General features: G+C 37.0%; 1 protein-coding gene across 1 annotated transcript; it reads right to left on the reverse strand.

Moving 5' to 3' along the window:
- Positions 1–1,174: 1,174 nt before the first annotated feature.
- LOC308416128 (membrane-spanning 4-domains subfamily A member 4D-like) lies at positions 1,175–12,184 on the reverse strand (the record flags this gene model as incomplete). The annotated part of the gene is made up of 6 exons (XM_080911115.1): positions 1,175–1,413; positions 3,069–3,170; positions 5,149–5,274; positions 8,305–8,361; positions 9,733–9,852; positions 12,050–12,184. 6 exons carry the CDS (start codon positions 12,182–12,184, stop codon positions 1,273–1,275), a joined length of 681 nt encoding a protein of 226 aa, XP_080767241.1. The 3' UTR covers positions 1,175–1,272.
- Between the last annotated feature and the right edge of the window lie 6,018 nt (positions 12,185–18,202).

The following is an 18,202-nucleotide window of genomic DNA, read 5'->3' on the forward strand; positions in this document are numbered from 1 at the left end:
GAGCTATATCTCCAATCCCATTTGCTATATTTTTAATGTTTTCTTTTTGAGAAATGTCTTGATATAGCTGTATTAAAAGTTAATTTAAAATAATAAGTAAAGAAATAGTAGCAGGCTTATGGTTTTGGTAAGGTTTTGGCTCCTGGAACATATCAATAGCAGCAGATGCACCCTGCATGGATGCTTGGGAATATGCAAATAATTTAAACCACGATATGCCAAATGAGTGCAAGATTGAGACTTATTCTCAAATGAATAATAAACATTGACACATACTTAGAATCAATTCATGTAAGAATTTACTGACAATTCTTATTATTTTGGGGGGGAAATTTAACCTAATAGCAGAGTCTTTGGATTTTGCTTTTAACCAAAATGGTAATGTAAACATACAACTGGAAGGAAAGTGTAACCTTCAAAACCAACCTTTAGTGACTTAGTTTCAAAAGTTAGGCCTCATATCTGAAAGATTCAGCAGTCTTTCAATAGAATGGTACTATTTGCAACTAGTGTTCAAAGATGTGAGCCTTAGAAGAGATTATAGTGTCAATCCACAGTAATAAGTGAATTTTAGAACATATGTAACATACGCATATTTGTGTATGTACACTTTTTATGTGCACATCATACCCATACTATATATTTACAGAGAGATGCACTATTTATAAATACAAACACACACAGTGAAGCATTATATATAAATATATAGATATATATATAAATGTATGTATACGTGCAATTGGGTCTGTGCCTGTGTATGTATGTGTGTGTATGTATGTGAGTGTATGTGTGTGTGGTGTATTTAAGAATCAGGAATTCTGATTTCAGTCATTTCTCTTTATTATAATTTTTCACCAAATCAGTTAAAGCATACACTATGTTATTATGTGTTGAATATGCACATAGAGATTAAAATTGGGTACTATAATTAGTAATTTAATATACCTGTTCTCTTACATACTTTATTTGTCTATACATGATCATAAGCATCTAAATCTACTTATTAGCAAAAGCCCCCCAAAAATGTGACCTCCAATCTTTATTCTTTGCAAAGAGACCTCATTTCACTGAAGAAGGTTTTTTTTTATGTTGCTTTCAAAACTTCTTTGTCAAATCATTGCCCCTTGTACATACAATGAATGGAAGACGTTAACATGTTGTTGACATTGTGCATCTTGTCTTATATATTTACAGCATGTCTGATATCCCCCCAAAAGCCAGTGCAATAAAGGGTTAATTTCTCAAAGAAATGCACACGCACACACATCAAAATTAGACTATTTCTCTGGGGTGGTTCTTGAATACATTTTCTGGAACATTCTTCCCTTGGTGTTCTGATGATAGCAGTGGTTGAAATGTCATGGGAGTTGTCACTACTGTCACAGCAGGATTTGATGGTAGCACTACAAGAACCTGTGAAATAAATTAAAATATCATGAGTCCTTCAGTATAACCAGCACTTCCATTTCCATACCCCACCGTGTCACTTTTACTACTGTCTACACTGTGGCCACTAAGTTAAATCAAACATCACACTGACTGGTGTCTGGGCCACTTCTTGGATGATCTTGCAGAACTAGAACATTCTTTCTGTGGTAGCTGAGTAGCTGGTGTCTGAAGCTGCATCTTAGAGCATCAGTCTTCTGTGTGAATGGGTTACTTGAAACAAAGTGTCACAGAGAATGACAGTGGCATTCTTCAAAATTAGTCTGCCCCCGATGACAGCAGACCATCCACCTTAATATGATGTGGCCTTGAATGAAGTTCTGCACATATGACATGGTCCCAGAATGGCAGAAACATCATGACACATGGAAATATATTCTGATCTTCACAATCAAGGGATATGGCGCAGCAGTAGAATGAAGATGTACATACGTAAGCAAAACATGCCCCTAGGCCACTGCTCTTATTGGTTAACACAGCATTCCTCAGCTCTAGGAGCAGTTGCTTAGTTACACAGGTCCTTATACAAGTTTTGAAATAGCTTAGATGGCATATTGTGTTTATTGTTTATTTCATTGCCTACTGTTTTTTCCTAATATGTATTTTTCTCCTCCAAGAAATGTCACTCCCTTATTTCTGTGTGACCTTCCTGCTCCTTGTTCAAGAGCATCTGCAGTATTCTTGGGTTTAAGACAATGTTTGTGTGTGCACAAACTGAAAGTTTCTGAGAAACAACATCTTAATCAAATCAATGAACAGTTCAGACAGGATGAATAGGGACTAGAAAAAAAGAATTAGAGTGGAGAAATTGGGGCAGGATGTGATTAAATGGTATTATTTGCAGGCAGGGCAGTCTCAAACAATAGCAACAAAAGATTATCATGTGAAAGAAACCAGTACACAAAATCAGACTCTAAGCTCTTCTTCACTTGGGTTTCATCTAAGAAAGACAGCATGCTGGGTGAGGTTGTGGGACAGTGAGCCAACTAGATACAAACAAAAACACCAAGTCTATAAAAGTCCTTAAAAGCTGCTTCATTCTGTGGTTGGATGCTCCTCAGGCTCTTTCTACAGCTCACTAGTCCACTTCCATTCTTAAGAATGATTTTCTTTTTTTGATAAACTGTCTCTCTTTCTAACAAGAGTCCCTGGCACAGTACATTGCTCTACATGACTAGGATTTAAATGTGGGTGACTTCTGAACTCTGGGGGGTGGGTGGCTTGGCAATCTAAATATGTCTTCCCAGATTTTCTGAGCTATGAGATCTTTCTCTCCATTTTTCCCTCTGCCTGGAGAAAAGGGGGATTTTCAGCTTGGCTCTCCTGTTTTGGTTTGGTTTAGTTTCCTTCCCTCAAACTCTCCTAAAAGTGTCCTTGACCTTCCTTCCTACTCTGGGTTTAAACTCTGTTATTAACCAGACCAGGAAACCCAAAGAGAACCTCAGTTTTCCAACTCACACAGTCTCTTAAGATGTAACAAGGGGACAGGGCTAAGCTGTTGGTGGTCTTCATTGAGTAAGGTAAAATATAAAGGTGTGTCCTTTTAAGCTGGTAGATTTGTGTGACTGATTACAGAGCAATAGAGACCTACTATGCACCACCCAAAAAGCACTGATACTCACATCGCTGGAGTTACAACAGGAAGCTTGACATCCAAATGCAGAGACGGACACAGCAATGCAGAATTGTAGCAGATTTAAAGTTAAAATCAAACCATCCAAACCCTAAAAACAGATTAATAACAAGAAGTGTGAAGAATGGAAATTACAAGTTTGGAATATGCTCTCCTGCTCCTGAGCACAATGCCAAAAGAGGGAAGGCCCAAGCCAGGGGTTAAGAAATCCAGCTTTTGATATAACTCAAACCTAGACAATTTATTGGTCTCCTGATTGTAACTAAATTTCCCCACTCACTTTTTAACTAATAAAAATTATCAGAGACCCCAAACTCCAAGACTGGCGTGCTCTGTGCTACACTATTCACAAGAAAAAGACAGTAATATCATTTCATATTTGAAGAGTATAGTCTTTCTGAATGATCACAACTGAAAGTTCGGCTGGTTAATAGTAATAAGAGAAGTGTCTTTATTAGATAATATAGACAGAATATCCAGGCTCTTGCAGGCTGTCCAAGTTATTATTCCATCTTTACACACAGAAGCAAGATCCTGAGGAATCCTAGTCTAAGAGACTGAGGATGCTTCAGTGTCTGCCCAGAAAATAGAGGGCAGAAGGAACAGCCAAGGAATGTGGACAGAAGGTAGAGACAAAAAAGCCAAGAAAGTTACTTTTCGCTAAAGCTCGTAGGGAAGACGATAGCCCTGTCCAAAGTTGATTTTATGCAGGTGAGACTCATTTTGAATTTCTGTCACCCTGTAATAAAATATAACTGGATTATGTACTATTTTGGTAGTGATTGCTACAAATTTGGTAATCATTTGAGGGTTATGCACCACGCTCCTCAGTATTTAATGCATTTGCCTTTGTCTGTATCTTCATCAAATCACACAATCAAAATGGAGGAACAAAGGTGGCACATTTGTTCTGAATCTCCTGCCTTGAACTGGTGCCTAGAGTTGGCAGGTTTGAATAATCTCAGTGATCAGAGATGGTCCCTCTCCTGTGAATTAGTCATTGATCAGGAGCTTGGCACACGAGAGATACTGATTCAGTGGGCTGTGAGAAAATTTGTGTTGGTTGTTTTCATCCTTTCTCCTGCTTCACCAGATCCCTTAGTCTCTGTGTTCAGGCCTTGTGGCAGGCATGAGTGGAGAACAGCAAGTAGGAGAGGTAGCAATTTCACATAGCATACAATATAATTTACATAAACAAGTGCAGGCTAAGCCGAGTAGCTCACAAGTATAATCCAAACATAAAGAAGAGAGGGCAGTTTTTAACCCAAAGGTAACCTGGGCTACATAGTAAGACTTAATTTTCTAGCAATATCAATCACACATACTGAAAACATCAACAAAGACAATAGAAGCAAAGGTAGATTTTCAACTTAAGTAGCAGATGTGTATGTGTTGATAATACACTATTATAAGCTGTAGGACCTATCATTTTTCTTGATCATTTTGGCTGAAGATTGGCAATTTCATATGGGTTGTTTTGGTCATTCAAGGTAGCATGCACTTTATCTGCTCTTTCTCACAAATACCTTACACCTTTAAACTTGTTTTGGAAAGATTATGAGCTATACAATCTATCTTTTTCTCCTAAGAAGAATGGTACCTCTTAGTTTTATTTTGAACTTGGTTTTATTTTGAATCTCTCTAGGGCACTAAATGAAGATCAGATATGACATATGGGTCCTTGAGACTGAGAACTAGCCATGTTAGTGGTTTTCTTTTTACTTAGTTACAGGCAGAAGAAATAATGAGCTTTTCCTGATCCCTAAAATATTGTCCTAATTCACTATCAAATTGATTTATGTTCTTATTCTCTTTTCTTTTTTCCATTAATTTATTTTATATTCACTTTACACCAAAAAAAAAAATGCACCCTCTCTCCTTTTTTCCCAGTTTTAACCATACAAGTCCTTCCTCCTATTTTTCTTTCCCCTTCTTCTTAAAGGAGAGGAGACCCCTTAGGAACCTCATCCAAATTTGACTGTGTAATTAGAATGTTGACTATTGCTTTTGCAAGAATCAGTGAGCCATTACCTCCACCAAGGCATTGCACTAGCAGAGACAATACTTACCCTGAAGATTGTATTGTGTTTAATAAAGGGATGATGTGCACCCACAGCCAAACTGACAACACCCATTATGCTTGCAACTGCAGCCAAGACAGAGCTGATAGTGTTCAGACTTAGACTGCTGACAACCTAGAAAGGAATGGGGATCTGATATCAGTGGCATCCTTTTCATAGCTCCATCGGGATTTGAAGGATGCTCTTTTATTCTCTTCTTGCCAAAACTAGGCTCTGTGTCTTTTGTTATAGCAGCCTTACTTTAATCCCTTGTAAAAATAAAACATAATAACTGTTATTGCTAAGACTCAATCCTCCAGATGATTATCAAGGACACAAATTTATTCAAATTTGTTGGAATATCTTTAGTCTTTGACACATTAACTGAAAAACCTGTCTGTCATTTTCCACCACATTGTTCTGCAAATGCGTGTTAGTGTAGAAATGCTGATGACCATGTTTCCCTTGCATATTTCCTCCTATGTTGTATATATTGCTCCCCAATACTCTCCCATTGTTTAGATAAATAAACTTGATATTGTGAGAATAAAAGTGAAAGAACATGAGTACATAGTAGTTATCAGATTTGGTGAACGATGCTCAGGAGGCAGACAGAATTTAGCCTGGGTTCAGAAAGGTCACCTTGATCTTGCTCTAGAAGTTGATGTTTGCCTGTTGCAGGAAGTGAAATTCAAGTGCAGCTCTTAGAGAAGGAAATAATCGTTGAACTTTTGGCCATTGCCCTTACAAGCTTTAACATGAATATATGTTTGTAAAAGTCTGGTACGCGATTTATTATTTTATTTTCACAAATGATTTATTTGCCTATATGTACATCCAGCCTGCACATGGCCCTGGTACCCACATAAGCCAGATGAGGGCTTGATATCTCATGAAAAAGTAGTTATGTATGTCTGTGAGCCACCATGTGAATGCATGGAAAAAAATCTGAGACTTCTGTAAGAACAAATGATGCTGGTACAACTGGCTGTCAGCATGTAGAAGAATGCAAATTGATCCACTTCTATCACGTTATACAAAGCACAAGCCCAACTCAATCAAGAATGTCTACATAAAACCAGATACACTGAAACTAATAGAAGAGTAAATGGGGAAGAACTTCAAACAGATGAGCACAGAGAAAAATTTCCTACACAAACACCAATGGCCTATTCTCTAAGTTCAACAATAAAAAATAGGACCTCATAAAATTGCAAAGCTTCTATAGCCAATAGGACAAAATGGCAACCAACAGATTGGGAAAATATCTTTACCAATCCTACATCTGATAGAGGTTTAGTATCCAATATATACAAACAACTCAAGAAGTTAGTCACCAGAGAACCAAATAATCCTATAAAAATGGAGTACAGAGCTAAACAAAGAATTCTCAGCCCAGGAATATTGAATGGCTGAGTAGCACCTAAAGAAATGTTCAACATCCTTAGTCATCGGGGAAATGCAAATCAAAAATCCCCCGAGATTTCACCTCACACCAGTCAGAATGGCTAAGATCAAAAACTCAGGCAACAACAGATGCTGGTGAGGATGTGGAGAAAGAGGAATAGGCCTCCATTATTGGTGGGAATAAAAGCTGGTATAACCACTGTGGATATCAGTCTGGCAGTTCATCAGAAAACTGGATAAAGTACTATATAAGGACCCAGATATACCACTCCTGGGCATATATCCAAAAAAATGCTCCAACATATAATAAGGACATATGCTTCACTATGTTCATAGCAGCCATACTTCTAATAGTCAGAATCTGGAAATAACCCAGATATTCTTCACCAGTTGAATGGTTACAGAAAATATGTTACATTTACACAATGGAGTACTAGTCAGCTATTAAACAATGAATTCATAAAATTCTTAGGCAAATAGATGGAACTAGAAAATATCATCCTAAGTGAAGTAATGCAATCACAAAAGAAGACACATGGTGTGTACTCACTGATAAGTGGGTATTAACCCTAAAGCTCAAATACCAAAAACACAATGTGCAGACCACATGAAGCTCAGTAAGAACAAAGACCAAAGTGTGTGTGGATGCTTCAGACCTTCTTGAAAGGGGGACCAAAATACTCAGAAGAGGAAATATGGTGATAAGTGTGGAGCAGAGACTGAAGAAAAGGCCATCCAGAGACTGTCACACCTGGGGATCCATTTCATAGACAGTCAGCAAACCGAGACACTATTGGAGTGGCCAAGAAGTGTATGCTGACAGGAGCCTGATAAGCATCTCATGAGAAGCTCTGCTAAAGCCCGATAATATAGACGCAGATGCTTGTAGCCAACCCAAGACTGGGAACCAGGTTACCTATGGAGGACTTAGAGAAAGAACTGAAGGAGCTGAGGGAGCTGAAGGGATTTTCAACCACATTGGAAGAATAACAATATCATCGAACCAGACACCCCAGAGCCCCCAAGGACTAAACCACCAACCTAAAAGTATACATGGTACATCACATGGCTCCAGCTGGATGTGTAGCAGAGGATGTGCTTGTCTGGCATCAATGGGAAGAGAGGCCCTTGGTCCTGTGAAGGCTAGATGCCCCAGCGTAGGGGAATGCCAGGGCAGGTAGGTGAGAGGGAGTGGGTAGGTGGGTAGGGATCACCTTCATAAAAGCAGGAGGAGGGAAAATGGGATAGGGGGTTTCTGGAGGAGAATTCAGGAAAGGGGATAAAATTTGAATTGTAAATAAAGAAACTATCCAATTTTTAAAAAATGAAAAAAGGTGCTCTTAATCTCTGACTGTCTCTCCAGTCCTATAATTTTTTAATCCTATTATTTTGGATACATCTGTAGAAGGCATTTTAATATGCCAGTCAATATTTTTTTTTTTACTTTTACCACTGCAAATATTTGGGTGTAAGTATCATGGGCTGGTTAGGAAGCTTCAAGGCTCCTCACATTTCTTCCCCAAATTCACTGTACCAGCACCAAGAGTTTCCCAGAAATTGCCTTGACATTATATTCAGTCAGACATGATGAGACTTATTACAAACCAGTAGCTCAGCTACAGTTTTAAAAATGAGGTCCTTCTAAACTCATGGCCATGGCTTTAGGAAGATAGAATTGACCCCCCCCCCATGGCTTAGCAGGATGCATAGGTGATAAAATTACTCCATTTTGAGAGCAAAATAAAGGAAAATGCTTACCAGGCTGTTTGTCGTTCTCACTCCTGCTGCAATTGTCAGGGATCCGGAGATAATGTACTGGTCATGAGGGGAAATATCCAGGTTAAAAATCTTGAAACAGTTGGTATAAATTTTAGCATACCAACCCTTATTTCAGAAGACACTGGGTCCAGTCAAGTGACTGACTGTCTAAAAAGCAGTAGTTTTCTATGTCACCACCTTCCTCATACCCACAAGAGCAGAGGGAAAAGTAAAACGAGTTGAAGAAAGAACCATCAAGGCATTTTTAGTAGATCATTTCATTTGTTTATTTTGGATGTTTAGGGTAAAGTTCTGGTTGGCCTAGAGCTTACCACATAAAGCAGGCCAGGTTCATGCCTGCAGTGACTCCTTTTTATGCACCCTGAGTGAAGGAATTACAGGTAGGAGCCATTAAATGTTGCACAAAATTTAAGTAATATTTTCTTATTCTTTTAGTATAGAGGAATATGCCATGGTCCTTCTTTGCTGTACTTTTCCACTTAAAAATCTATAACCGGAATGATAGTCTTTCTAATTACACTGACAAAGCTGTCTGCAGTTTCTTACTCTGGAGATGTTTATTTAATATTTAAGATATTTTGAAATTATATTTTATAGACTTCAAAAGAAACCAATGATTTTTTTTAAATTTAAATTATCAGGCCCTTTAACATACTACTTATTAAGATTTTTAAAAACTTATTTAACTCTCATCAAAAATTTGAAGAGCAATGTAGACTAAAATTCTCTAATCCTTATAATAAGATTTTACCAACATTACACTAAACTAAAGAAGTTAGCCCAACTAAAACAAAAAAGAAATTTTTCTTTTTGTAAAATGCATATTGGAAGCTATAAATAAAATAATGAAAATAAATTAAATTATATATTAGATGATCACTAGAATATGTACTTCTTTTAAGTCTGCCAATTTGTATATTTTTCAATTTAATTGAAGTGACTGCTATCAATTTGATTGAAATGATGTCTTCATACTAGTCAGTTAAATATAGAAATGTCTGGATTTACTTTCTAATTTTTAATTTAGAATATTTAAAGGTAATGGGAGAGTCAGTAGGACCACATCATTGAAACTAAAATCAAGATACAAATGAGAGACTAAGGAGTTGATGTCAGTCCATTGCTGCTCATGCAGGCCTGAAACCTTGTACTGGATCTTCCATCATGAATCCTGGGAGTTGTTTTCCAAGATGGTATTGAGTGGGAAATGTAGATTTAAGCAGACATCCACAGTGAGGAAACAAATGAGATTCTGAGTTCTTGTTCATGGACTGAATACATCTTGAGAAAATTAACCTTCCAGTTTTCAAACTTATAGACTACTTGTAAGAGTTGAGAGAACCAAAGTTAGTGTATTCACAATAGGGTGTTATTATCTCCAGCTATATAAGACTGTATATTACTTACCATTATTGGTCCCCAAATTGGGGCCATTAAGAACACTGAAATGGGTCGTTCAAAGTTGTGATCTGCCATCATTATGATTCCTAAGCTAAGGTTTATGAGAGCAATCATAATTTGTACAACCTAGAAACAAAAATAAAAACATTATTTGCCACAAAATGATGCCCATGCTAAGTATTACCACACCACTAAGTTACATCCTCCTACTCCTTTTATAGCTCAGGATAAATTTGAAATATTAGTTTTTTGTCAGTTGTCTTCATATATAGATAAGATGTACTAACTTATAAATCATCCCTTACTCTGTCTCTCTCCCTCTCCTTCCCCTTCCCCCTCCCTCTCCCCCCTTCTTCCTTACTTCCCTCTCCCAAACACACACACACACATACACACACACACACACACATTTCAATAATTTCAAACTTAGAGGTAATTTGGGAAGTTCTTTCCAGAGATACTTTTATGATTCCCATGATGCCTTTCTACCTCTGTTGTTATCCTTTGTCACATGCTCACAGAAGAATAGTGAAATAGGAAGAAATTATACCTGCAAGAAACAACTTGAGGAAATATAGGTAGATGCAGAAAGAGGGAAATATGAGGAGCACACGTGATTCTCTGTGGGAGCTCAGAGTCTGAGGAAGGAATGTGAGTACAGTGACCCAACAGTGGAGGAACTGATGTATAACTGCACTCATAATACTCAATGAAAATGAAACAGTGCATGAAGATGTGTGGGAGGAAAGAAGAGCAGGCTGTAGAGGGGAATGAATGAAACTATATGGAAAGAGTGAAAAAACACTGAGATATTTATTATCATACATCTGTGTAAATGTAACAATAATACTTAAAGAAAAAGAAGTCATGAATATGAAAGGGGAGACACAACTTGGGAAGGTTGGTGGATGAAATGGAGAATGGAAAGTGTGTAATTTTATTTTCATTAATTTTTTAAAATGGAAAAGGTTAGATCTAAAATGAGTCACTCCACTACACTTTGATTTGTGGAAATCTACCCAACAAGGTTAGAACTTAATCCAAAGGAAAAAATAAAAATAGAATGAAAATCACTAGAACTTAAATCAGGGAATCAGTTTTACTTAAAACAGGAAATCAATTTTTCTTAAAACACAAATAAAATCAATTACTTGTCATTCAAGCTAACCAAGAAGACAAGTGGTTAATACTTCCAGGAATCATTCAAGGAATAGAGTATGTGTGAAACCTTAGACAAAGGACAACTAACCCAATAACATAGAGGAAACAGAGACTTTCTATAGAGTGCATGCACCAAACCTCAGGAAAAGAGATAGCCAGTCACGTCATGAAATAGACTAATTTAAGCTGGGCTGTGGTGGTTCAGGCCTTTAATCCCAGCACTTAGGAGGCAGAGTCAGACCGATCTCTTATATTCAAGGCCAGCCTGGCCTACAGCCCATGTTCCAGTAGAACAGAGACACACAGAAGAACAGTGTCTCAAAGCACTAAAAACAAAACAAAACCAACAAAAATCTCAAAGAACAAAAACAAATAAAACTAGAATAATTTGAAAAGATTTTCTAATACTTGGTATTATTATGATTCATCTTACATTAATGTTAAAAATATCAATAAACTAATAGAACACTAATCACTATGCTCAGTGTTCTCATCACCGTATATACATTTATTTCCCCTTTAATTTTACTTTAAATGTAAAACTGCTCTCAATTTTAAATTTTTATTGATTTTTTTAGCATTTGCATATTCTATATTAACATAAAACCTACGTCATGAAAAATGATGATGTTATGAGTCAGAAGAGTGAGGTAGAAAAGAAATAGATGTCTGGCTAATGGCCACTACCCAGTGGTTAGAAGCTTAGACCAGTGACTGGCCCTTGATGTACGTAGGATGTTATAGTTTGAAGTTTTCTATAATTTTTAGGTACATTCTTCTGGAGATATAAGTATGTAGATAATGGGGGATTTCTCATCTGAGTATCAGGCTATAAAAAAGGCATTGCAAATTGTTTAGAACAGAATGGGTTTGTCAGCCAGACGGCCAGGCCACAACTGTGACTTTATAGGTTTTTCTCTACACTGAGTTAGATGTGATCATCTGAGAAGATCCCCAGCCTAGAACATGCCTGCAGGCTCTATATTTTAAATGAAGTAAAATGAAAGTCTAACGCATCCACGTTCAAATGATAAATTAGAAAATCAAATGCTATTACCCCTGGGATGTGTTGATATACCATGAAGCTACTGAGAGAGAACATGGGCTGTCATTTATATAATTACAAAATCATTCTTCCTTGAGATCCAAAAAAATGTCTTACCCCTAGGACTTTGGGTTCCCCTTTCAAGAATTTCTCTTTGCTCTCCTTCCATTTTTCTGATTTTATAACAGACTTCTCTGAAGATTGAGCACGTCCAGGACCCATTGGCATGGTGGTCTGTTCGAGTCCTTGCATGGTTTCCAGGGCAGCACAAACAGTACTAAAATAAGAACGAAGTTTTGGATGAACTTCTGGAAATTATTCAATTCCAGGTTCCTGCATAAGGGTAAAATCAAAATGAAATTTTGTCATGTAATAATAATAATAAGAAGAAGAAGGAGGAGGAGAAGAAGAAGGAGAAGGAGAAAAGGAGAAGGAGAAGGAGAAGGAGGAGAAGGAGAAGAAGAAGAAGAAGAAGAAGAAGAAGAAGAAGAAGAAGAAGAAGAAGAAGAAGAAGAAGAAGAAGAAGAAGAAGAAGAAGAAGAAGAAGAAGAAGAAGAATTGCTTAGATAAGTTAGAAAAACAGTTTTAATCTTTGGTAAGAGAAGCTCTTCTGAATCTATTTCCAAATTTAAAACCCAGGTACTTATGTGAATATGTTTTGGTTTTTTTTTTTTTTTTTTTGTTTTTTTTAAACGACTTTATTTTACAAAACAAAGATAAATGTACAGATTTTAAACATTTTTTGCTTAAAATTATACTTTTTTGTCAGTACTGTTTTTTCAGACATTAAAATAATTTTTTACATAAAACTATGTGAATATATTTTTTTAGTCAGTACTTGATTTTTTTTCTTTTTTTTAAACGACTTTATTTTACAAAACAAAGATAAATGTACAGATTTTAAACATTTTTTGCTTAAAATTATACATTTTTGTCAGTAATGTTTTTTCAGACATTGAAATAATTTTTACATAAGACCATGTGAATATATTTTTTTCGTCAGAACTTGATTTTTTTCAAGGGCTTGACAGTATGCATTGAAAACCTAATAGTTGCAATAAGCGTAAAGTACATGCAAAACAAAACGAAACATGGAAATAGTCAAAGTCTTCTTGTTTTGTAAATATATGTATATTTTTTTTTGTTTTTTTTATTTCTTGGACTTCATACAGTCTGTGAGTTGTTTCTGGGGGAATGCAAGCCTCTGGGGTTAGCATCCCACTATCAGTGACTGCATATTATGTCTGTTCTTTTGTGACTGGGTTATCTCACTCAGGATGATATTCTCTAGATGCAGCCATTTTCTTAAGAATTTGGTTAAGTCATTGTTTCTGGTGGCTGAGTAGTATTCCATTGTGTATATGTACCACAATTTTTGTATCCATTCATCTTCTGAAGGACATCTGGGTTCCTTCCAGCTTCTGGCTATTATAAATAGAGCCGCTATGAACATTGTGGTGCATATATCTATGTTGTGTATTGAAGTGTCTCTGGGGTATATGCCCAGAAGTGGAATAGCTGGGTCTTCAGGTAGTACTATATCCAATTTTCTGAGGTATCGCCAGAGAGACTTCCAGAGTGGTTGTATCACAGGTGTGGGATATAAGGCTGTTCCAGATTGTCCACAGCTGCCTACTAGGCTATTCTAGTGCCGTAGAAGGGGCATGATTTTTGCCAGGTGTAAATGTTTAGAATTCTGGGGAATTATGAGAGAGTATAAATGTGAGAGTTCACAGCCATGAGAAAGCTGGTGGTGGTTGCTGTTCCCACACTTCACCCCACCCCACCTCACCCCTCTTCCAGACCCTGCTATTGCTAGTTCCTGCTGTTGCCCTTGCTGCTTCTTCTATTGCTGGATTGCCAGACTGCTGGATTGATGGATTACTGGATTGCTGAACTGCTGGATTGCCGGATTGCCAGATTGCTGGTTGCTCCTTAGAGATACTCAGATGACTGACAGAGATCGGATTTGTTCTAAGAAATTTGATGCCCATCATCAGCAGGAAATAGTATAGAGGGATATAGACTCTTTCTTCCCTAAACTTCTTTCTCTCTTATCTAGTCTTTTAGGGTTGCAAGGGATTGGGGTGCAATCAGGGCAAAGAAGTGTGGTAGATAAAAGAATCCAATAAAGTAGAAAAAAATATGCCTACACTTCATTTTTATGTTTCAGAAGGGAACTCAAAGTAAAGGGTTTAGTCCACTCAAATGCATGACTTATTCATTTGTTATAAAGATCTTCTGCCATGCCTATCAGAAATATCTTCAGACCTCTGTGATGTACTGACATCCTTGGTCACCTATGCATTCCCCTGTTGGGTCACACTTGCTAAAGAGGAAGTATAAAGATGGGAATATAGAGGGTATGACTGTCTTTTGTCAAACTTAAGACAAAAACAAACAAAACCAAGCAAGTCTAAATTTTAACCGTTTTTGGTAATTGATGGTGATACAAAAATAAAGTCTGAGCAGAGAAAAGCCTATGCCTAAAATCCAATAATCTGAGGGATCGATGATGACTCAGTGTGCAAGAGTACTTGATGCTCTTGAGAGTTCAATTCCTAGCTCCTGCAGCTCATACCCATCTATAACTGTGATTCTTTGGTATAACACCCTTTCTGGTCACTTTGAGTACCAGGAACACATGCGGCATACAGACATACATGCAGACAAAACACCTATACACATAAAAGATCAAATAATCTGGAGTTTTCTCATAGCTCTCATTAAGATGGGAATTCCTGGTTACTAACATTCTCTGGACACTTTGACTTCATCTGTGCAAAAGTGCCTTGGGCACAATTGCTACCGATCTTCTTTCTGATCTTCCTACTGCTAAAACTCTTCTCAGTGTCTTCCACTGATGACCATCTGTATCAAAGGCTGCAGCTCTTGGCCTTTGAGTCCTAGTTCAGGTCACAGTCCATCCCAAGAGCAGACTAATCATGTGAGGCTGGATGTTCAACCTCCATCTATTGTACGTTCACCAAATTCTGCATGGAGCAGGTATTGTCTTAACTCATGGATTATCAGAATAATATGTAGGTGACAGATATTAATATTATGAAAGGTTATTAAGATTCTGATAAATGATCAGTCAATAATTTAAATATCACATTCATGTTTTTGAAACCCTGAGTATTGAAAAATTAAAACAACTTCATACAGTGTTCAACTGAGGCCTTCTTAAAGCCTTTACTTTTTCTTTTACTTTTTTAAAAAACATTATTATTTTATTTTTCTAAATATTATATTTGAGTTCTGTATTATCATTATTTTGATCCCAGCCTATCTTCTCTCCTTTTTTCATGATATCCTATTTCTTTTCATATTTATGACCTCTTTCCCTTTAATTATTATTGTTAAATATGCATATGATTTTACACACACAAACACACACTCTTCAATTCATTTAGTGTTGCTTTATGTAAATGTGTTTAAAAGAGCATTTAGGATTGGATAACTCATCAGTTAGCTCCTTACTTGAGTCGGTATGTGCCTATAGTTTTTATTGAAGGGTGGACATGCAAGGGTACAACAGGGGCACTTAATATCTTGAGGGTATCCATGAGATGTATTAAGATCTTAACGACATATTAGGTGAATATTTATGTATAGTGCTGTAAACTTAGTCACCTACATGTGACTGCTGAGGTTGTAGATTCCGGAGGAGAAACTATTGCTTCAGCGTTAACAAGTCTTTATCTTTTCCTTGTCCTTATTCTTTGCACAAAAACAAACCTGCCTCCAAGGGTACAGTTAAATGTACAATCAACCCCAGGTCAAAAGACTAGTGTATATAGTGAAAGGTGATCTCATTTTTCTCATTTTCACCCAGATGTCCTATATTCATCCAGTAAATTAAAAGCCATCATGCTGAAGCCTAGAAAACCAAATCCAGAACCTACCTACTTCTACAATGCCTTCTTTCTGCGTCTGAATAGGGCCAAGCTCTGGGAAGGTCCCCACAGAGGATTTGTTCAGAGGGTGTGGTCACCTCACACTTAGCACCTTGCTCATCTAAATTTGCATAATTTTTCTAGCACATTTCTAAATTGTAAAGGCTGTGATACCGATCTCTGAAAACACATAACCACTTCCTCCTTTCTCTATAAAAACCGTTAACTGACTTTTGATTTCTCCACCAAGGTGTGATTATTTATTGTAAAATATACTTGAAAGGTGTGGCTCCCATAAACAGAATTTTAATTCCACTTATTGTAAAGATAAGTTTGGAGATTTCCTTTTTGTAAAACTCCATCAAAGGTATATGAACAAAATATTATGATATTTTAAAATGTTGTATGACCAATTTTTGTTTGAGTATTAATAAAAAACAAAACTAAACAGAGTTGACATGCCAAAATATAACAAATATACAATATTAAAGATTTAATGTACTCAGACTAATGTCATTTAGATATCCTTTCCAAATCTGTTTGAAAAAATTCATGCACTGTAGTTGCATGAGTTTTCCTAGAGCCATATATTTTTCTAGATAACTGTATATAGAGATTTTTAATGTTTTGTGTACATAGAAAATGCTTCTGTCAGAGACTTGCTATGAATTTAACATGGCTACAGAACAACAAAGAATACAATGCTTTTCTGGGTCTAAGAAGCCTCCCAGTAATTGAAAAAAGTTTACCCTCTAACACAAACTTAACCACAGTCACTCCTTACATAATCTCATTAGTCTAATAACCTAAGTTCCCTCACATAAAATCAAAACTACCTTGCCACTGATAAAATAATTTGTGTTGGGTGATTATAAAGAAGGGAATTTATTTAGCCCATTTTTGATGGCATTAAAAAAAAAACTATAACACAGAAACTGACAGTGCTAGTTTAAGGTTATCCAGCGAGTGCCAGCATAAGACAGGTAATCCTGGACATGAGAGAGGTTGCTGTTGCATGGTGGAATAGTCAGCAAGGCCCAAGGTTTCTTGATATCACAATTTATTCTCATATGAACTAACCATGGTCACATAGCACTACTTGAATCCCTTCTAAGGGCAAGGCTTCCACTGACCTAACCACCTGGCTAGAGTCATGTCTTTCAATATTCCTAAGGCCACAAAACTTAGTTACTTAAGTTGTGGTGATGCCCAACCAGAAAATTACTTTCTTTCTCTTTCATAAATGTAATTCTGCTATTGCTGTAAATCATAATGCAAATAGCTGTATGTTCAAATAGTCTTAGGTGACTCCTGTAAGAAGGACATTCAACCCCTAAAGGGGTCTTGCCATACAGGTTGAGAACAGCTGTCTTAGAGGTACTGTTACTTCAGCATTTTCTATGGGAATCAAAGCTCTATCACCAGATCCCTTGGGGATCAAACTTGGCTTGTATTATTCAATAAACATTTCTTAGGTGGTTTGTATTAATGGATAATGGTACAGGCAATAAATAAAATGAGAAAAATGATTCATAAACCCTCATCTCTAAGGATAAATTCAGAAATTAGGAACAAATTTAAGGAAATTTAGTCAACTAATAAGGAAGCCTGCCAATTGAGTCCTGGATAATCTGTTCTCTGCCTGGTAAAGCAGAACCTCCTGGGAGCTCAGAGTTCACCAGTGACCCCAAACATTGGAATGAGTAGGAGCTTACTGGGGATGGGAGCATTTGAAAGGAGAGCTGATGAGTGAGCAAGACATAAAAATAAGTAGAGTGAGATGATGGATGGAAACCAAATGTCTAATCAAGAGTAACCTCATCCACAATTTGATTTGTGACAGTTTGATCTGTGGGTACATGGGCAGGGCCATTGTTGGGTAAGATGCAGTGACTTTGGTTCTAGATAATGCAGAAATGCAGGACCTGTGCAGCTTCTCCAGTCAGCCATGATAGTGTTAGCAGTAAGTGAAGCTGTCTTAGTGGTCTGCTGTAGGAAGCACTCATAGGAGTGGTGGCAACATTGATAACTGGGTACTCGATAGTGTTTTGTGATTCTATTCTTTTTGGTTTCTTTATACTGCTGAGCCTAGGTAAGGGAAACTATTGGGTTAAAATCCAGCAATACACACAGGAAGCCACTTCAGTGCCAGCTTCCACAGTATACATCCCCAGAGTACCTGAAGTGCCAGAGAACCATGTCCTCCATCTAGAATCAATCTAGCCATTCTCACCCAGAATTACAATGTTCTTTCTTCAGGGTAATACAGACTTCAAACATAGCAGGAGACCCTGGAGGATGCCAGAGGACTGGGTGTCAGGGGAAGAGCATTGATATAATTCTCACATTGGTTAAAAAGCAAATACCAGTA

Source organism: Micromys minutus (genome assembly GCF_963924665.1).
Source record: "Micromys minutus genome assembly, chromosome: 2".
Lineage (NCBI taxonomy): Eukaryota > Metazoa > Chordata > Mammalia > Rodentia > Muridae > Micromys > Micromys minutus.